The following is a 22,955-nucleotide window of genomic DNA, read 5'->3' as shown; positions in this document are numbered from 1 at the left end:
CATCAGACATATAGATGTGTTTTGGGAAAATTTGGAGAAAAGAGCAGAACTAAGTGCCTGCTGGATTTCTGTTTGGAACAATGACTAGTTATTACTAACATCATGTTCCAACATAAAAATCTCCACAAATTCTAAGAAGAGAAGATGCAATAAATAAGAAAAGTCTTGTTGATAGTGTTATAGTGATTTTCCACTGGTTCAGGACACAAGAGTATACAGAGGATTTGAAATAGGAAGTGATCACTAGTGTTGAGCAGGATACAATTTCATATTATTTATTTTTTTCATATATTTATTTTTTTCATATAATGAATTTCATATTAAAACGAATCAAGTTGAGCAGCTTTCATTGGTGAACTGGAGACTCAAATACACCAACATCATTAAGAGAAAAATGAAAGAGTATGAAAATAAAAAACAAAACTTGCAGATTCACTGGCATATTGTGAAGAAAACATTGATTGATTCAGCCAGAAAGGTATGCAAAGTTGTCTGTAAGGATAAAAATATCAGAACTCCATGGTGACCTCATGAAGTTAAAGAGGCAGTTAAGGAAAAGAAGAAAACATATCAAAAGTTGCTGACAAGTAAGTCTGCTTGTGCTCTTAGAGAATGCAGAGAAAAATATAAGAAAGTGAAGCACTGTGTAAAACTAGCTAAACAAAAGTCATGGGGAATACTTTGGTAAGAACATAGAAAATAAATATCAGGAAGGTGATAAAATATTCTGGAGACAATTGAAAAAGCTTAGAAATAGAGAAAAGGGTGCTATAAAAGGATTCAGAGATGATAAATGTAATGTGAAAATTGAACATAATGATATTCTAGATGTCTGGAGTAACTGCTTTGAAAGGTTGCTAAATGAACAAGCATTGTTAGCACAGTGGTAGAAAACACTCAACAGGATTGCAGTCAGGAATACATATCTATACTTGAAGTAAAAAAAAGCCATCAAAAACCTGAAATGTGGAAATGCAGCTGAAGTGAATGAAATTCAACCAGAAATGTTCAAATATGGATGTATAAAACTTTTACATTGCATAATTCAGAATACTGGTCAGAGGGTCAAAATTCTGGATAATTGAAGTAGAGCTGTCATGTATCCATCTATAAAAAAAAGGGAAATAGAAATACCCCTCTAATTCATGAGAATTACAGGGGTATTTCCATACTGAATGTTCCTGGTAAGATTTATGCAAGTATAATTGAGAAATGACTAAGAAAAAACGTGAAGGGAAGCTTGGTGGAGAACAAGCTGGATTCAGATCAAATGCAAAATTGGGGAGAGTGACGACGAATCAGGGAGATGTTGTGACCTTACAGGAGGAATTAAATAGATTGTATGAGCGGACAGCAGTATGGAACTGTCAGTTCATTGTTGCAGAGTGTAAGGTTCTGAAATTTGGTAGGCGACAATGGGATAGAAAACATAAGAGGCAGTAATTTTGGAGGAAGTTGACGTATAAGAGCCCTTGGGTTGGTGGACAAGGATCTGAAGTTCAGAGGTCACATTACACAAGTTGCAAAGACATCACATCAGATTATGGCAATGATGTGGAGGACCTTGTAGAAATAAAGAGGTTCTGGTTTCATTGTATAAGGCTTTGATCAGGCTTTGTATGGATTATTGTACACAGATTTGGTCCCCTGGTTTTCACGGTGACAAGGATATATTAGAGGAGGTCCAAAGAAGACTGAATAAGGTGATAATTAGTCTTTGATGTAGGATATGGGGATATTTAGGATCAAAGCTTTTAACTGAGACCTCCACATAGCCTTTAAAGGAATGCAGAGAACTGACCAGGACTTCTGACCTAATGTGGAATCTTCACCTCCTCATGGTGATTGCACCCTGTTAGGTATCTACCTGGATACTGAACAAATGAGGATGGGCTGGAAATTTAGGATTTAGCTGACCAAATTGTATTCTTATTGGCTTGAACCACAATATAAAATGATGGTACAACATTACAGAATTTCATGCTGGCTGGGGAATCACCTGGTTAAACAAGGGTCCCCCCCCCCCTCATTGTTTTTGCCAGAGAACAAACAGCAAAAAGTCAGCTTCTGGAACAAATCCTGAAGCACATCCCAACCTACCAATATAAAAAGCTTGAATGGCAAAGAAATGGAAGAACTAGCAGGAGAATTGAATGAGTACCATATCGACATTATAGGGGTGACTGAAACAAAAAAGACAAAAACTGGTGAGATCTTTCTAAACAATAAATACAAAATGTTATATTCAGGCAATAACAATCAAGGAAAAGAAAGAGTAAATATAGTATTCAACACACTAAATATGAGACAATCTTCTTGAATGCAGGCATTAGTAGAGTTATGTGGACAAATATCAGAATAGGAAACTGGACAATGAGACTTATTTGTGCCTATAGTCTCACAGAAGGTTCTACTAAGGTAGAAGTGGAGGAATATTTTGAGGCTTTAAAGAAAGCAACTGATATAATGAAAAAGGAAAAGCTGGTCCTTGTTGGAGATCTAGTAGGAACTGATTGGCAGACATACAGAAATATTTTGAGAAAATTTGGAGAAAAGAGCAAAGCTAATAATAATGGCAAATACCTGTTGAATTTCTACTCTGGACATGGACTGGCTATAGCTAACACAATATTCCAACATAAAAACATGCACAAATTCACATGGAGAGAAGAGGCAAAAAATAGGAAAGGTCTCATTGACTATGTTATTGTTGATAGCAATGTATTTTCACTGGTGCAGGACACTAGAGTGTACAGAGGATTTGAAATTGGAAGTGATCATCATTTAGTCTTGAGCAGGATAAAATTGAATTGAAAAGAAGAATAAATAAGAAAGTTTTAAAGTGGATAAAAGTTGAGCAGCTCTACGATGTGAGACTGTAGACTAAAATACACAAACATTATTTGAGAAAAAATGAAAGAGTTTGTGAACAGAAACCAAACCTTTGAGATTCAGTGGCAAGCCCTGAAGAAGACATTGATTGATTGATTCAGCTAGAGAGGCACGTGGTGAGGTTGTCTGCAAGGATAGAAAAATCAGGACTCCATGTTAAAGAGGCAGTGAAGAAAAAGAAGACAGCATATCAAAAGTTCCTGGTGAATAAGTCAGCTTGTGCTCTTAGAGAATACAGAGACAAATGTAAGAAAGCTTAATACTGTAAAACTAGCTAAACAAAAGTCATGGGAAGACTGATAAGAACATAGAAAACAAATATCAGGAAGGTGGCAAAATATTCAAGAAGCTGCTCAGAAATAGAGGAAAGAGTGCTGTAAAAGGAATTAGAGATGATAAAGGTGACATGAAAACTGGAGAAAAAGATATCCTTGAAGTATGGAGTAATTACTTCGAAAAATTGCTAAATGAAACAAGCAGCGACAACACAGTGGTAAAAGTCAACAGGCATGCAGTGAGTAATACATATCCATACTTGAAGTAGAAAAAGCAATGAAAAAGCCTGAAATGTGGAAAGACAGCAGGAGTAGATGATATTCAACCAGAAATGCTCAAATATGGAGGTATAAAAGTCTTGCAGTGGTTGCACTGCATAGTTTAGGACGAATTCCAGATGATTAGAGTAGTGTTCTCATAGTACCCATATATATATATATATATATAAAGGGAAATAAAACTGAATGTGAGAATTACAGTGGTATTTCCCTACTGAGTCTTCCTGGTAAAATTTATGCAAGTATACTTGAGAAATGGTTAGAGAAGGATTGTGGAAGGGGAGCTTGGTGAAGAACAAGCTGGATTCATGCCATTTAAAGACTGTCAGGATCAGATTTTCACTTTATAACAAATAGTTGAGAAATCGTGGAAATATAACAAAGATCTGTATTTAAATTTTGCAGACCTGCAAAAGGCATATGACAAGGCGCCAAGATAAAAGCTATTCAAAATGCTATAGTTGTGTGGTGTCAATGGGGTATTATATCAAGCAGGTACTTAGTCTTTATTTGCGTTGTAAATCAGCAGTTAGAATTGAAAGCAGTACAAGAAGATGGTTTGGTAGGAAGTCAACTGAATAAATTTATATGGAATAAGAGAGAAATTAGTCAAAATACTAAATTAGCTGTATACAAAACCGTGTTCAAACCAGTGTTAAAATTTATAGGATATCATCTGTTATATGGTTTTTCGTTATATGGAAGTGGGGGAGAACACAGGGACATCCATGGATGTTTGTTCACAGTCAAGAAAGGGGTAAGAGCTAGGTTTTTCCTCTCACAGAGCAGTGAGTGAGTGGAACAGTTTGCCTTTAGGGGTAGTGAGTGCATCTAGTGTGAATGAATTTAAGGAAAGGTATGACAGCTGGTTTGGGTGATTTATAACCTCTCTCGATGAGTCCTTGACTCCCTGGATGTCTTAGGTATTATTATTATTATGATAATAATAATAATGATATATAATTATGATAATAATAATAATTCACATGTCTCCCATTCTCTATCTTCACATGACTAGCTGTAGGAGAAGTTGAATTGTTTGCTGTCAGTAATGATCTAACACAAATCATTCGCAAACCTAGGAGAATACCAGATAATTCTTGTTATTTTTCCAACACCATGGATCTTTTCTTGTTATCTATGGCACAACAGTGGAAGATGTCATTTGGACTAACCTTTGAGATTACAGTCTCTTTTTCATGCTCTGGTTATTTTTTTCCACTGTTCTCATCCAATCAAACTTTCTAGAATGAGTGCCTTTTATTCTACACCCCTTCAAAACTTGGTTCTCCAAAAAATGCACTAAAGCAGTCAAAGAAAAAATTCAACATACATCTAAACATACACTAAAGTTAGAAACTCGAGCTTCACTCAGATTATACTATAACTTGTACAGATGGGAAAAAATATATATCAAATTCATAGTAGACTTATTAGTTTGCCTTTTGCTCAATTGACAGTCAAGTTTTCTGATTCCTCCCAAGGTGGTGTTGAGCAAAACTTTATTCATAGATTGTTTCTGCCTCTCCCTCTCATTCTGATGGGACATTGGGTGCAAATCACTGGGAGGTCCTCCACCACCATGAACAGGTGCCCCAAATGCAAGGGTCATCATCCCCACAAAATCCTGGTCACCAGGATTTTTTGGGGATGATGACCCTTGCATTTGGGGTATATTCAAAAAACATCCCACCAGAAAGGTTGGGATGTTTTTTGAATATACCCCACAACAATAATAAACTGCTTTGCTTTCAAATGTGCTTCAGCAAGACACATCTGGCATCATAGTCAATAGGAATCCTGGATCCAGAAGGTCTTCCTTCTTCTGGATTGCTGACAGATGTTCCTTGCTTCATTTGTATCTGGCATTGATAAGGTCAAAATTTGATTATGGATCCCAAGTCTGTGTTTTGCCAGGGAGAGTACACTTTGATGGCTCGACCCTATTTACCATCAAGCCATTAGAATAATAACTGGAGCATTTTGCACATCACTCATTTCTAATCTATACATAGAGATTTAATCTATACAAATAAATCACCTTTGTTGCTTCGACATCAGCAGCTGTCTCTGTTTCATGCAATGAAAATAAAATCTTTGTCAGACTACCCCACGTCAAACTAACCCTTGGGATCTCCAATCAGAATTTTTCGTAAGTTTGCTGTGGTGAGTGCTAACTCTACTAATAAGTCTCCTTGTCCAATTAGTAATCCTCCATTTATTCTAAAAATCTGTGCTCCAGAAAACACCCATTCTGCATCACCTATATAAGTAACTCTTTAATACACCTGTCCCTAAAAAGGGAGATAAAACTCAGCGATCAAACTATCATTCCCCCATTAAGCTTGTAAGTAATGGAGAAGGTCATTATCAACCAGCTTCTTCACTATCTGGAGACCCCATCCTTAATAAGTGATCATCAATATATATATATATATATATATATACATACACACATATTGTCGTGTTCACTCTACAGCAGATTTCCTCATTAACCTTACTCCCTTTGCCCACATGAAAAGAAATACAATTAATGGTACCCCCATTGGCACCAGCATTCTCTTTGATTCACATTGACATGCAACTCTTGATGTAATCAGCATCCATCTTATCAATGTCACCATTTGCTCCATAATATGGTTCCTTGCAGAATCCTATTGAATGCCTTTGCAGAGTCTTTTGTTATCATGGTATATCCATTTATCTTATCCAACTGAACTGTCATTTTAATGTAGAGAGTAAATTACCAAACTGTTTGTTTTTGCTCATAGAATATCATATTACATCCATCCTGAATTCTGTCCTTGAGCAGTTTGTTCCATATCTTTACCACCATTTCCTGAGATAATAACTGCCCTGCAATTTGCTACTTCTATTTTAGAGGAGGCTCCCTGAAACGGAAGTAGTCAAACAGAGTGAACTACTCAGTTCACTTTGTTTTTACAAATAGATAGCCCTGCAGTTCTGTCACTGTATTTGCATTGAAGTTTCTTAATATCCTAAACATCTCTACTTCATCTACTTATATTTTTGTGTTAATTCCTATTACATCAGCCAAAAATATTATCTCCACGTAGATGCCAAAAACTCACAAAGTGATCACTTAGTAATTCAACTATTTCTTCTGCTTCTGTCACCTCACTCCCATTGACATTCATTAAACTTATATTTCTATAATCTTCCATTTATTTGTCATGTTATGAAAGTTTATTAAAATTTCCTTTTTATCTGAATAAGAGGAAATTTAATTTGTATTTCTTCATAACTAGGCTACTAGTCATGAAAGTATATAATTCATTACATCACTAATGGACTCCACTTCAACTTGGACCAAGACTTATGTTTATTCATATTATTATAAAAACTTAATTGCATATCACAGTACGAGTAAAATTAGCAAATATTTAATTATCCATATTTCACCTACAGCTACTGGGGTATTTTCAAAGTTAATCTCAAAGGCACATCTTGCATGTTTGAATAAGAACATGAATTTCAAGCAATTTCTACATTTTCTGACTGCACCCTTCTCAGTGTAATTAGGAGTGCTAGTTTTTGCTGCTGTTTTAGTAGAAGGTGAGTTTTACAAAGCAGTTTTAACAGTCAAATTTTATTTAAATTAGGAAGTTTTTGTAGAGTGTTTGTTGATTCTCAGAAAATCCTTTCATTTTAGAAGCAGTCTTTCTAAGAATAGTAGTTTTTCTTCATCCTACTGCGTGAAGTATGTTGAGAACATGAACCCCTAGGCTATTTGTTCCCTTCATTTGGCTGCTATTATATCTACCAGACTGTCCATAATATAGAAGACTGTATTGGCCATGTATCTGTCCTACATCTTCCTTGAGATGTAGGACAGATACATGGCCTGTGATTTCTGTGAAAATACTAGTAGTGGTGGTGGGCAGCAGATGGCATTAGTGATGATAGTAGTTGCAGTTTGGTGGATTGAGTGTTGGAGACAGAGTTGTAGACTAGGTGCCCTCCCTCAATTGGTCTTTGGACTCCTTGGAGGTATTAAGTAATAATAATAATAAAATACGGGAAACTAATTTGAATAATAGTTTATAAGTGGTTTGTAATATTTTTATTCAGCATTTTTTTTTATCATTTTAGAAATTCACTTAATCTTAAAAAAAAAAACATGAAATAATAAAAAAATATTACTATTCTCCATAAACCAATCATAGATGGCATTAGTTGACTTACTTATCTGCTATCTAAAAACAGAATGGGTGAGGAAAGGTTAGCAAAATAGATATTTGATGCCAAGATGGCACAAAAGAGACCCAGAGGAAGACCAAGGTCTAGATGGATTAATTCAAACAGAAGTGTCTCAGAAGCATGAAATGTTAGACATGACAATCTTGAAGTGCTAACATGTAATAAACTAATTTGGAGGAAAATTGTGGATAGGATGATTAATAATAATGTAAACTTAATCATGTAATGCTGTCATAGTAACTTGAAGACCCATTGGGTATACATATCAGGAAATTGATGATGATGTAGATGATGTCTTTATCATCTGGAAATTGCAGAGTTGCACGATTTTCTTTTGTCTATCATCTCTTTCCACCAAAAAATAAAATTCACTTTGGAATTGGAAAAATGAAAAAAATTACCTTCCCTAGATGTTTTAATTTCCAAAAAAATAGTTGAAAGAGGCTTCTCTTTTAGTATATACCACAAGCCCACTCATACAGGTTGTTACCTACACTTATCTTCATTGCACCATATATCCCAAAAACTTGGTACATATTCTCCAAAAAAAGGGTTATCTCTGTTGCAAGGGATGAAGGAAGAATTACATTCTTTACTTCAACTGCTTGTGTTCAATGGATATTCTAAGAAAATCATTCAAAAAATACTATTCTCTACTCCTGTTCCATATTAACAGACACATTCACAAATATTTCATCAAAATCCTGATATTCTCTACAGAATTTCTGTTTCCATTCCTTACATTGGTAAAATTTCACTCAAGATCACTAGCCTTCTCAAATCTTGGGACATAAGCATGGCCCTCAAGCTCCTTTTAACTACCTGAGGTTTACTTCATTCACCTAAAGACCACATCCCTTTTTACAAATTTCCTGGAGTTTATAATATTCCATGCTCTTGTGACTTTTCTTACAAAGGGCAGCCACCTAGAAGTTTGGAAATTAGACAGAACAAGCATATTGGAGACATTAATAACAACAGAGAAGACGGCTTAGGCCTAGCTTTTCATTTCTCCCAAACACACACCATAACATTAAATGGAATAAGAACTCCACGCTCTACATAGAGGACAACTTCACTGCACATAATATAAAAGAATCTACTATGGTCATTTGGTCACGAGGCACAAGGATCAATCCTTGATTGATCCTATATGATATTTGGAAATCACTCATTAGATTTTTCTGTACGTCAGACTAATCTTTCAGCTAACTGTCTTGTACACAGAACTGAACAATGGCTAACTTGTGCCAGCTACCACGCTTCATGTGGTTTCCATTTCAATTTATATGTTCTGTATTTATAGTAATGTTATAGTTCGTGTTAGCCTTTCTATTATACTTTTGTTTGTCCTATCCCAGAAGAAGCCACAAGTATCGGTGGCAAAACTATTTGATTTTAATTTTTATATTGTTATGACCAAATAAACCCAATGTATTTCTCTTTATATTTACTACTCCCCATTTAGTAGCAGGCAGACTAACAATGAACAACAGTTAAATCACTTCAAAATGGTAGCAGTTCCATATGTTAATGGAATTTATACAGTACTGTTAGATCTACAGCCAAACAAAAAGATGCTAGAACAAAATTAGATACTAGAATCAGTATAGAAAAGTGTATTGGCAAATCATGTTCTCAACATCATTCACATTTTATGTGAATTCTGTCCATGAAATGTTATAAACCTGTAATACATTAGCACTTTAGATGAGCTAAAGGTTAATCCAGCAACCCTGTTCTACAGACCAAAAACGGAAATTTTTTCAAGACAGGTCAGGCCTCTAACAAGTAGAGTAATAGTCTTTCACTGGTGATGAAATTCATCTTCCATTGAAAGACATTCACAAATATTCATACCAACAATAGGATTTGAGCTTGATGGTTGGAGAGTATCTTATCAATGCTGATAAGCCAATATGCTAAAAATGACTCCACTTCACATGGAGCCTTCACAACCCATTTAGTATCAACAATTCCCTCTGGTTGAAAAGACCTAGGTTCAGATCCCATCTAGAATGTGAGGAACTTATATTAAGTTTTATCAGCTGAATATAAGCTAGCCAGTTTTGTATGGAAATGGTAGTGTTTTCACTAAAAACTTGGGTTTTCATCCTGCAAAACAAAAAAACCTGCCAGAAGAATGCACATAATTGACAGCCATGGATTGTGCATATAGGATTAAGCATCCTATTAGAGTATTAATTAGGTTTTCAAGAAGCTCAATTAATTGGCCATGGTAGGCCATTTAGCCAAACATGGAAGGGAAAATGGAAGTGGGACTCCACTTCAGAAGACACTTCTGGATATCAGCATATTCTCTGCAGAATAGGGAAATCTACTCTAGAAATCTCTTGATTTCTAGAATAGAAATTTGACTGTAAAAAAAAAAAAAAAACTGTCAAAGATTTGAAAGAATGCCATTCTCTGAATAACAAAACTCATCCTTGATGTATGTAGAGGGTGTAGTCACAACATCAGAATACTTGTTTGAATTTTTTTTTTTCTTTCTCCTTGGTTATGCATTGGCTACTTCTGAAAATGCTTCAGTAGCTATAGGTAAAAGATGGCAATAAAATGTTTGCTTTTTTTTACCTGTTACAGTATGTTATGATAAACTGTTAAAACGTTTATAGTAATATAACTAGACTTCTTTTGTAAAGAGTATATAGCATTAAGCTATGCATGATTTTTTTTTTTTTTTTTTTTTTTTAAAGAAAAAAAAAGCTTTTTTTCAAAAAAAAATAAAGTGTGTTATTCATCTTTTAATTATCCAGTTTTTTTACTGATTTTTTTTTTTTTGAATAGTAATGTGTCATATTATAATTATAGTATTAAAGTAATCAGAATGGTTTTTACTAATAATTGATTGCTGCATATAGTCATGGCTGGTGTCATGAATTATTATTATCATAAGAGACTTCAAGAGAATCATGGCTTTATTGAAGGAAGCAACAAACATATCATTCATATATCTCTCATACCTTCTCTTGAATTCATTTACACTATCTGCACTTACCTCCTCCAAAGGCAAGCCATTCCAGTCATGCACTGCTCTCGATGAGCCCATGATTGATATTCTTCTCTCTAGGTCAGATCCCATCTAGGTCTTCTCTCTATGAGAGAAAAATCATAAAATGAAAAATTCCATCTACTGGCATCTTTTATGACCAATTCAGAAATTTGTAGGTCTATCATATCATCCCTCTTTCTCCTGTTTGCTAGTGTCTGTAGTCCACAAATTCTTAATCTGTTCTCATAATCTACATTCCACCATCTCAATGTCATCTTTTATCACCCTTTTTTATTTTGCCCTTTCCACTGTATTTACATCGCCTGAGATATGGCTCCTGAACTTCAACTTCTTATTTATTCTCAAGCTCTAGGATTTTAGCCTCATCACTTTCTTCTAGCATAATCCTGTCAATATAATGTACTATTGAGTATCTTATTATAACCAAATGCATAATTTTGTATTTACTAACACTGAAGTAACAGCTATTTTTCACATGCCCACAATCTCAGCTTATTCAAATAATTCTGCAAGTACTGTATTTATCTGAATTAATAGTTTATAATCCAATCGCATATCCTCCAACTTATGTAATAGTCCACATGAATGAATGGACTTTAATAATGAAATCATGAAAATAGTGGAAATAATGTAATATATTATCCAGTGTAGAAAAAATTTTAATTGAATCATTTGTAAATACAGTAATACCATGTTTAGTTTTTTCATTTGTAAAATTAGTTTGCAGGCTACACTTGGAATGTTTGAAATGTCACATCTCAGAGACTACTCATCACTAACATAAATTTGTGTGTGTGTGTGTGTGTGTGTGCGTGCGCTATAGGTTGTATTTGCATTACAATTCTAAATTTTATAGGTACAGAGGCTTTCCTAAAGTGGATCCCAAAAAAGCAGACCTTGAGTCTACTCGTCCATTTATGTGCAACTTCCTTGGAACGGTATATCCTGATTCTTCTCGAGAGCATCTTTTAGAGGTCATTGAAAACAATAATTTAAGTCAGTTCTGTTTTATCAAAGCTAGACATGAGTAAGTAATTTTATCTTGCACTACATATTATTACTCATGCAATATTTATTATCAAGATTGGTTCATGCATCATTGCTGTCTTATGTTCTTTTTTTTTTCATCTGTGTATAAAATGATAAAATAGATGCATCTTTTTTATTCAAGAAAGTTTGTGGGAGATGGAAAAAAAAAGTTCTATTAATGTTACTATACTTCTGTTTTGACTTGTGGTCCCTTTTTAAATGAAGCGGTGAAGAAATGACTGCAAAAAACCATATAAAGGTACACTTTGTATAGCATTCTAGTATAATAACACCATTCATTATCAACACTTGAACCTAGAGTCATTTTTGACACGTGCTTTATAAATCTGCTAAGTCCACTAAACTCCTTTTATTTTTCAAAGGGAGTAGGCAAGGCCATTTTATCCTGGTCTAATTTTTGGATAGTGCGAGCAGTCAATCTCTACCAGAGCCACTCAAAAATAGATATCCCAAATATCAATGATTTTAAATGCCATCTGGTGGTTCCTAACACACATGTTATTGTCTGAAATGGTGTGGGTTCTACAGTCGATTTTCTTGAGTTGCAGAATTAAAAACTCAAGTTTCCAGAATAAAAAAAACCCTGCTTGCCTGTGCCAGAGATTGACTAGCTTGGAACTATTTGCAAAGAATGCATAGAAAGAGTTCCTCTGATTGGTGACTAGAATCAAAAACTTAAAACTCTCTTTTATCAAGTGGCCTAGTACTATGGATGCACATACCATTTCCACAATCCTTGTAAATTTTGTGTTTGTATGCGTGTGTGTATATATATATGAGGGACATCCAGAAAGTAAGTTCCGCACTGCAGCGCTGCGATCGCAGTGGTGCACATGCATGTTTGTTGATTCCTTACCAAGGTGTTGGTGCCATTTTCAGACATTTTCGCACTGCATACACTTCTTGGTGTGTATTTATAAAGTCTAAGAAAATCGAATTGCTCACTGCATGTAAAATCGAATCACCTGCTGCATGTGAAATTAGGTCAGTTATCCGTTTCTTGAATGCAAGGAATGTTAAAGCAGCTGAAATTCATCAGCAAATTATTGAGGTTTATGGAGATCAAGCAATGAGTGATTCAATGGTACGAAGATGGGTAAGACTTTTTAATGAAGGAAGGACAAGTGTGCACGATGATGAATGGAGTGGGCGACCATCTTTAGTGATTGATGATTTGGTGCGTTCAGTTGAAGAGAAGAATTGACAGAATAGAGAATTCACTATGACATCACTCTCGCTGCAATTTCCAGAAGTTTCACGTTCATGTCTTCATGAAATTGTGTCGGAGAAACTGAATTATTGGAAATTGTGTGCATGCTGGGTACTGAAGTTGCTTACAGAACAACACAAAGTGAATCAGCTGGGCAGTGCGTTGGAATTCTTGACATGCTACCATGAGGATGGTGATGCTTTCCTGAGCAGACTTGCCACCGGGGATGAGATGAGCGTTGCACGCAACCCCTGAATCCAACCAATAGTCCATGGAGTGGAGGCACACCTCATCACCAGTGAAGAACGGTTTCACTTGGAAAATCATGTGCACTGTGTTTTGGGACAGACAAGGAATTTTGCTGGCAGACTTCTTGGGTCAAGGCTCTACAATCAACACGAGTATATACTGCCAAACCCTTAAGAAACTGCATCATGTGATCCAGAATAAACGACGTGGCATGCTTACCAGGGGTGTTGTTTTGATTCATGATAACGCCCGCCCACACACGGCCAGCGTAACACAACTTCTCGCCACCTTCAGCTGAGAACAATTCCATCATCCGCCCATATAGGCCTGACCTCGCGCCAAGCGACTTTCACCTGTTCAAACATCTGAAATCTTTCCTTGGCGGCCGGCAGTTTCAAGACAACATGGTCAAAGAAGCAGTCAGTATGTGGTTTGCTTCACAGGCGGCAACCTTCTGAGACGAAGATATAGAACTCTTGGTGTCCCATTATGATAAGTGCCTGAACATTGTTGGAAATCATGTAGAAAAGTAGTAAAAGATGTCTACTTTAATTTCCAATAAAGTTTTTTACTCTCATATATGAGGGGATACCCAAAAATAACTGGAATTTTTTTTTAAAAATCATTAAAGTTTATTATACCACATTCTAGTGTCCTTCAAAGTACTCTTCATGTGAGTCAATGCAGTTGTCCCAACATTTTTTCCTCTGCTGGAAACAGTTCTGGAACTGTTTATGACCTACAGCAACTTTTCTTTCACTTCGTTCAGGTTGATTAATCACTGACCTTTCATGGTTTTCTTTATCCATGGGAATAAAAAAGTCATATGGAGAGAGATGGGGTAAGTGCCTTAATTCAAGGAGGTACAGGAAGATGATTGATGTTAAATGAAGTGTGAGATATGAATCACATTATGAAGAAAACTGGCATTACGCCTGTTATCAGAATTGGAGAATCTTCTTGGGTCTTGGTGAATTTGCATGTTTCCATTGGCTTGATGCTTGTTTTGTTTATAGACCATAACCATAGCACCAAGACTCATCCCTGGTCACAACTTTTGAAAGTTTTGGTGATTAAAATCTTGTTCCCTCAAATTGTATGCAAACATTCACATTTATTTTTTCATCCTCTGTCAGCAAACAAGGCACAAATTTAGTGGACACACGTTTCATTTGGAGATCTTCTGTTAAAATTCGCTGGCATGTACTCCATGACAGATTTGTCTCTTCAGAAACTTGCTCAGTGGTCTTTTGACTATCTTCATTGATTGCCTGGCAAACCTGTTTGATGTTTTCATCATTTTTATCTGTTGAAGGTTGGCCAGATCGTAGTTGGTCTTCAACTTACATGTCCTCATTTTTGAAACAGGAAAACCACTCGTAGACCTACATTTTAGCTAAAGCATCATCCTTAAAGGCTTGCCAAAGCATAACAATAGTTTCAGCTGTAGTTTTGCTCAAAATAAAACAAAGTTTCATGCACACTCTCTATTCTTTGTGGTCAGCCATCACAAAATCGCCAAACTTGCTTGTAAGCATTAGCATAAAAGCAGCCAGAAATGAACTGGTTCACACAGGATGACACCACCTCCTGACTAGCGTGGGAAAACTGGACACTTTTGATGCCTCGTGGCATCGTCTGTAACTAGAAAATGCACTTCTGCGAAGTTCAAATTCCAGTTATTTTTGGGGTACCTCTTATATATATATATCATCATCATCATCATCATCAAATTCCTGCCATGTACCCTCAAGGGGTGTACAGGATATGACAGTACTACATGAAAAAATTACATCATTACTAACTTCCTATCTACAATTTTCCTCCAAATCAGTCTGTTACTTGTCAAGACTCCAACATTATCAGATCTTATATTTCTATCGTCTAAGGCACTTTGTACCGTATCAATCCACCTATATCTTGGTCTTCCTCTCGGTCGTTTTCCTGCCAACCTGGCAGAGAACACTTGTTTTGCTAATCTTTCCTCTCCCATTCTATTTAAGTGACCATACCACCTGAGATTAGCTCTGCTAACGCATTCCTGGATGCTGACAATGTCAAGTTCTTTCCTAATATCCTCATTTTTAATATGATATTGCCATTGATGCCATCTGTTCACGCCTCTAATCTTTCTCAGGACTCTCATATCTGCGGTCTCTAGTCTTTGGTCAAGTGTTTTACTTCTAACCCAGCTCTCAGATCCATAAGTTAAAACTGGTTTGAACACTGTCTTGTATACAGCTAATTTAGTGTTCCGACTAATTTCTCTCTTATTCCATATGAATTTATTCAACTGACTTCCCACCATACCAGCTTTGCTGATTCTGTTGTCTATTTCTATATTTAATTTACCATCTTCAGTAAAAATCGTACCTAAGTAGCTGAAATGTTTTACTTGTTCCACAGGTTCTCCATTCACAACACAGTTGACATTTTCAATGATTCTGCCTATTTTCATTGTCTTTGTCTTTTTATTGCTGACCTTCATACCATATCTATTACAACAGCTATTCAATTTAGTCAGAGAATCTTGCACACTTCTAGCGGATTTATTTAGAAGTATAACATCATCCGCATAAAGCAAAGAGCTGACATTAACATCTCCAATTTTGATATCAGGTTTAATACCACTTTCCTTTATAATGTGATCCATATAGATAATGAATAACAGAGGGGATAATGTACATCCTTGTCTCACACCAGATTTAACATCAAACCATCTTCCTGTACTTCCTTCAATTCTAACTGCTGACTTACAACTCAAATAAAGACTAAGTATTGCTTGATATAATGCCCCATTGACACCATATAACTGCAGCGTTTTGAATAGCTTCTCTCTTGGCACCTTGTTATATGCCTTTTCCAAATCGACAAAACTTAAATACAGATCTTTGTTATAATCCCATGCTTTCTCGACTATTTGTCGTAAAGTGAAGATCTGATCCTGACAGCCTCTATTTGGCCTGAATCCAACTTGTTCTTCACCAAACTTTTCTTCCACAATTCCTCAACCGTTTCTCAAGTATACTTGCATAGATCTTGCCAGGAACACTCAGTAGGGAAATACCTCTGTAATTCTCACATTCAGTTTTATTTCCCTTTTTATATATGGGTACTATGAGAGCTCTACTCCAATCATCGGGAATTCGTCCCTCTGTCCAGGCTTTCTGAACTATGCAGTGCAGCCACTGTAAGACTTTTATACCACTATACTTTAGCATTTCTGGTCGAATATCATCTACTCCTGCTGCCTTTCCACATTTCAAGCCTTTGATGGCTTTTTCTACTTCAAGTATGGATATGTATTCCTGACTGCATGCCTGTTCAGTGTTTTTTATCACTGTGCTGTCATCACTGCTTGTTTCATTTAGCAGTTTTTCAAAGTAATTACTCCATACTTCAAGGAAATTTTTTTTTCCTGTTTTCATGTCACCTTTATCATCTCTAACTCCTTTTACAGCACTCTTTCCTCCATTCCTAAGCTTCTTCAACAACCTCCAGAATATTTTGCCACCTTCTTTGATATTTATTTTCTATATTCTTGCCAAAGTCCTCCCATGACTTTTGTTTAGCTAGTTTTACACATTGTTTAGCTTTCTTACATTTGTCTCTGTATTCTGTAAGAGTAAAAGCTGACTTATTTGCCAGGAACTTTTGATATGCTTTCTTCTTTTCCCTCACTGCTTCTTTAACTTCCTGTGTCCACCAGGGAGTTCTGATTTTTTTATCCTTGCACACAACCTCACCACATGCCTCTCTCGCGGAATCAATCAATGTTTTCTTCAGAGTTTGCCACTGAATCTCCAAGGTTTGATTCCTGTTCTCAAACTCTTTCATTTTTTCTTCAATAATCTTTGTGTATTTTATTCTACAGTTCACATCTGAGAGCTGCTCAACTTTTATTCGCTTTAAAACTTTCTTACATGATATTCTTTTCAATATGAAATACAATTTTATCCTGCTCAAGACTAAATAGTGATCACTTCCAATTTCAAATCCTCTGTACACTCTGGTGTCCTGCACCAGGGAGAAAACATCACTATCAACAATAACATAGTCAATAAGACTTTTCTTATTCCAGCCTCTTCTCTCCATGTGAATATGTGCACATTTTTATGTTGGAACATGGTGTTAGTAATAACCAGTCCATGTCCTGAGCAGAAATACAACAGATATTTGCCATTATTATTAGCTTTGCTCTTTTCTCCAAATATTCCCCAAATATTTTTATATGTCTCACAATCATTTCCTACTCTACTATTTAGATCCCCAACAAGGACCAACTTTTCCTTTTTCATTGTGTCAGTTGCTTTTTCTAAAGAGTCAAAAAATTCCTCCACTTCTACCTTAATAGAACCTTCTGTGGGACCATAGGCACAAATAAGTCTCATTGTCCAGTTCCCCATTCTCATATTTGCCCACATTACTCTACTTGAGACTGACTGCCATTCAAGAAGATTAGCCTCGTATTTTGTGTTGAATACTATGGCTACTCCTTCTTTTCCTTGATTGTCATTGCCTGAATATAACATTTTGTATTTATGGCTCAGAAAGATCTCGCCAGTTTTGGTCTTTTTTGTTTCAGTCACCCCTATTATGTCAATCTGGTACTTATCTAATTCCTCAGCTAGCTCCATTTCTTTGCCATTCAGGCTTCTTAAGTTGATAGTACTGATCTTTAACTCTGGTGATGTTGAGTTGGGGTTTGTTTTCCGATTTGTTCCAGTAGCTGACTTTTCGCTGTTTGCCCTGGTTCCCTGGCGAAAACAACGGGGGCCTTGTTTAACCGGGCGATGCCCCAGCCGGCATGAAATTTTGTCATGTTGTACCATCATTTTTTTATTTTGGTTTAACCAATAAGAATACAATTTGGTCGGCTAAATCCCAAATTTCCAGCCCATCCTCGTTCATTCAGTATCAAAGTAGATACCCAACAGGGTGCACCACGAGAAGGTGAGGATTGGACATTAGGTCAGAAGCCCTGGTCGGTTCTCCGCATTCCTTTAAAGGCTATGTGCAGGTCTCCTCTCAGTTATACAGCTTTGACCCTTAAGCACCCCTATATATATATATATATATATATCTACTCTCTATATATAAAAAGATAAGCCGAAATTTGAAACTTTTTTGTCACATTTTTTGTCTTACCTGCTCACCGACTCTTACGAGAGACCCATAAATAAAAGAAAGGATGGAATGAACTTTTCATGTCTCGTAAAAGTGATTTGCGAGAAGTCGACAAGCACATCAAAAAATAATAACAGCAATCAACAACAATTTAAAAGACACTTGTCCCCATGGTGACTACAGTTGGATCGTCGTCTACAGACAAATTAAATTGGTGCAAAAACCAAGTGATGCCACTAGTAGCCACCATGGTGACCAGTATGCAGGTACTGCATAGGAAATGTGCAAGACCCATGCAGTCAAAAATATGACTCACAAAACATTATACATCCACTTCACCAACATCTGTGGCCTAAACTCCAACCTTAATAGTGTCCACCACCATCTTCAGTCTATCAAACCCCACCTACTCTTTATGACAGAAACTCAAATCTCACTCACCCCCCCCCCCCCCCCCCATTTTCAAACTACACACTCTTTAACTCCTTTCATCTCAAGGGGAACGTCTGTGCATACATCTGCTCCTACATACCTTGCCAGAGAGCACTCAACCTAGAATCGCCGAACTTTGACTCTCTTTGGATGAAAATATCCCTTCCTAACTCAGTCAAATTCATATACTGTCTATCGCTCCCTAATGCAACCAACCACTCTGAGTTCTTTCATTTCCTTTCCTTAAAAATTGACTTACTTCAGTCTCACTTTCCCAACAGTGAAATCATCATACTAGGAGAGTTTAATGTCCCCAACACTGACTTTCCTCCTCCAGCTGTACAGATCTTGAAGGCAAAGATGCTGAAACATTTGCCATCACTAATGACCTTACACAAATAGTTCAGATGCCAACCAGAATACCTGATAACCCAAATACACAGTGAATGTAGAGTGCCGCTAGGCAATTCTATCCACAACCTACTGGTGCTCATCTCTTCCCCATGCAACAATGCATACACAGCCACTCCCATTCATGAGTAGTTTGGCATTATAACAGTGCCTAGTGAGACAGCTTCTGCAACTTCTATGCCTCATTCCCTTGGTTAGACTATTACTTCCAACCTTCCAATCCAAATACATGCGCCGAATTTATAACCAAAGTATTCCTCACTGCCATGGAAACACATTCCTCACAGTACTCTAACCTTCTATTCCCTAACTAAACCGTGGTTTTCCAAAAGATGCACTAAGGCTGTACAAATGAAAAACCAAACATACCGTTACTGGCTCAAATCAAGAATTCCATCCTCCTTTAGAGCTTATACCCAAGCCCAAAATAAATGTGAAAAAACAATCAATGCTTCCAAAACATAGCTCGAAAGAGCAAAAAACAGGAATTAGCAGCCTGTCCAAATGGTAGATGAGCCTTTTGTTCTCTCACCAAGGCAGTCGGTCATAACTTCTGCCCAGCATTGTTCTCACCACTATCATACCCAGATGGCTCCATTATATCATCATCACCTACATCACCTTGCTTCCAATGCATGCATAATTGACAATGGCAAATGTCTCCCAACCATTCCAGATGCCCAACATACAATACCCACTATATCCTTTTGCCAGAAAGAGATCAATAGAATACTGTCCAAATTTGGCACATGTCCTACGCTGCCTATATATACTGTCTTACTCCACTGGTATCTATCCCACAGCCTGGAAATTGGTCTATATTCAACCCATTCCCAAGAAAGTGACAAGTCACTGCCATCCAACTGCCACCTCATCTCGCTTACCTCAGTCCTATCCAAAGTAATGGATAAAATCATCAATTCCCAACTCCTACATTACCTTGAAGCTATCTGTCTAATAAACGACCGCCAGTATGGATTCCGTCACTGCCGATCAACAGATTTGCTCACATATGTCACCCACCTCTGGACAAATGCTATGGAAAAGTTTGGCAAATCTCAAGTGGTTGCACTTGATATCTCCAAGCCGTTTGACCAGGTCTGGCACAAGGGCTTACTAAGCAAACTGCCATCATTTGGTCTATCTCAAGACATCTGTAGTTGGACTGCCAGCTTTCTGTATAGATGCACATTATGTGTGGTGGTGGATGTTTCTTATCCTCTCACCAACCCTCTTCCTACTATATATCAATGACCTACTTCAGCTTACTTCCAACCCAATACACAGTTTTGCAGATGACAGTACATTGCACTCCTCCCTTTCTTATGATAAACCTCACTCCCCACAACTCACCTCAACCTACAGAACATCAACCACCACCCCTCAGTTCTGATCTCCAAGCCATCTCCAATGGTCTTCAGATAACCTAGTCAATTTCAATGCTAATAAGACCCAGTCCTGTCTTATTTCTCATAAAAAAAGAACCATTTTCTTCCAGTATTATTTTTGACAACATCCAGATTTCCAGACAATTTGAGATTTCCCTTCTTGGAATTACCCTGACATTAAAATGCTCGACACTTTACAGAGGAGAGCAATCAGTCTCATTAATGACCCATATTTTACCAACTCACTCCCCTGCTTTTGTGCAGACGATCGATCTCCGCACTATGTGTATTCTACAAATATTTCCATGGAAAATGTTCATCTGAAATACATCAATAATTCCCCCACTCAGTACTAAGCTCATTAGAACACGTGCAGCTGCTGCTCAACATCCCTTCACAGTGCACCTTGAAACCCACAGAACAAGTTTCTTCTCCTCCTTCATCCCTGCAACTGCTGTTCTGTGGAACAGTCTTCCCCTCAGTTCTGATCAACTTCATTCTGAATGAATGCATACGTTACATGCAGTCATTCGAATCAAATGTGAACAAGCACCTTCTTTCCCAACCCACCACCCATATACAGTACTAATTTGCTATAGGTTGATCAACCAACCTCTCGTGTATGGACTCAACATAAAAAAAAAAATTAAAAAGAAAAGTTGCCGACTTTTCACCCTTATTTCCTGTTGAAAACAGGAGAACATTGCTCAACTCTACTAGCATGAAATTCCATTGTATTGTACCTTATATATTTTCATTTATCCCAATAAGAATATAATTGCTTGGCTAAATCCAAAATTGTGCTCATCCTCATTCATTCAGTATCCAAGTGGATGCCTACTAATGAGATGCACCATAAGAAGATGAGAATTTTACATTAGGTCAGAAGCCCCAGTTGGTTCTCCACATTCCTTTATTTATTCATATGGAGTTTCCTCCCTTTTCTCTCCCGTCCCTATTGGGGCGAGTTGAGCCCGTCATGGGGGGTTAAGTATTTATGGCTTTAGATCCGTGTGTGTTCACGGGGCCGGTTTGCCTGCTTGCTGCGGGATGAAAAACCCCAGATAAACCCCAGTTTATCTGGGGGAAAAAACCCTGCTGTCCACACCCAAAACCAGCTAACTTGGCTGTGGCTGAGGAAGATCCTTAAGCTCCTCACATCAGCGATGGGAATCAAACCCAGGACACTCCTTCCCCAGGCATATGGTTGCGAAGTGCATAGCCACTAGACTAACTGCACAGACTCCACATTCCTTAAAAGGATATAATGGAGATCTCCTCCTGGGTATCTACTTTGAGTCTTCAGCAAAACCACATGATCTATCCATAAGGCAACAAATTAGATATTTTACTTTACTGATTAAATATTATCAAAAAAAGAACATTGACGGGAAAAAAAGTATTCTTTAATGGAAAGATGATTAGCATGTTTGTTTCAATTTTTTAAGTTATTTACTTGAAGGACTTTTTTTTTAATTTATTTAATATTGATCTATGAGAATATGTAAAGCTACAATATAATACAGTAAGGTTTTTTTTTTTTTTTAAAAAAAAAGCAAAACACAAGAAAAAAAATGAAAACGAAAACATAGTATTCTTGAACATTTAGAGTAATGAAGGTATTTTGGTCATTTCAAATTATGAATGGTAAAATCCAAAATAAGTTACGAGCTTGTCATGAGGCTCTGTCTTAATTACTCTCCTTTATTCTCAGTTTGAGAATAAAGGAGAGTAATTAATGTTATGCATTTTCCACAGGAGTGAGGTGTGTAGTATTTGTGTATGTTTATTGCATATTATTATTGCTCAGAATCTTTAGCTATAAAGCTAAAGATTCTGAGAGCAAAATAATTTGCTTTCATTTTCTTGAAAATCAATGTATAGTGACCTTTTCATTATCCTGGGTGGACTTTACTTGTATGGCATGTAATGATAATTCCATACTGGAATTTTTATTTATTATTTATTTTATTTTATTTATTTATTATTATTTTTTTAAATTTTTATTTTATCTTATTTTTTGTGGTTTGACATATACTTATGTTAAACCACATATCCTTATACCTGATATCCTTACGCCTGACTACTGTAAGGTGTAAGGATATTTGCAATCAGAGCAATATTCAATTAGATGCGATTTCAAAGAACAGATAGAATGTGATTCAGCTGGTATCACATCCAGGTTGACATATGAATTTGTAAACAACATTATGACATAGTAAAGTATTGGATGGCCTTATTGTAGTTTTATAGTTAGCTTTTGGTGGTGGAGACAGTTTTGTAATTTGAATGTTTGAATATACATTTGCAGGCTTTGTAGATGTTATGAACATATGGAACTTTTAAACTGTACAAGTTTTGGTATATTTTGGGAAACACAATTTTGG

At 36.5% G+C, this 22,955-nt stretch overlaps 1 protein-coding gene across 4 annotated transcripts in view; it reads left to right on the top strand.

Annotated features, from left to right (window-relative positions):
- The window catches only part of LOC150109843 (ribitol-5-phosphate xylosyltransferase 1-like), a 114,348-nt gene that overhangs the window by 61,426 nt on the left and 29,967 nt on the right, over nt 1–22,955 (top strand). For all 4 annotated transcript variants that reach the window (XM_090396927.1, XM_090396920.1, XM_090396912.1 and 1 more), the window contains exon 5: nt 11,558–11,728. In XM_090396927.1, the coding sequence (XP_090253053.1) occupies nt 11,558–11,728 (171 nt within the window). The remainder of the gene's footprint in view (nt 1–11,557; nt 11,729–22,955) is intronic.

This window comes from Typopeltis vanoorti, chromosome 1 (genome assembly GCF_054136105.1).
Source record: "Typopeltis vanoorti isolate ZY-2024b chromosome 1, IOZ_Tvanoo_1.0, whole genome shotgun sequence".
In the NCBI taxonomy this organism is placed as follows: Eukaryota; Metazoa; Arthropoda; class Arachnida; order Uropygi; family Thelyphonidae; genus Typopeltis; species Typopeltis vanoorti.
Note: the sequence above shows the minus strand (reverse complement) of the source record. Positions and strands in the feature narration are given on the sequence as shown.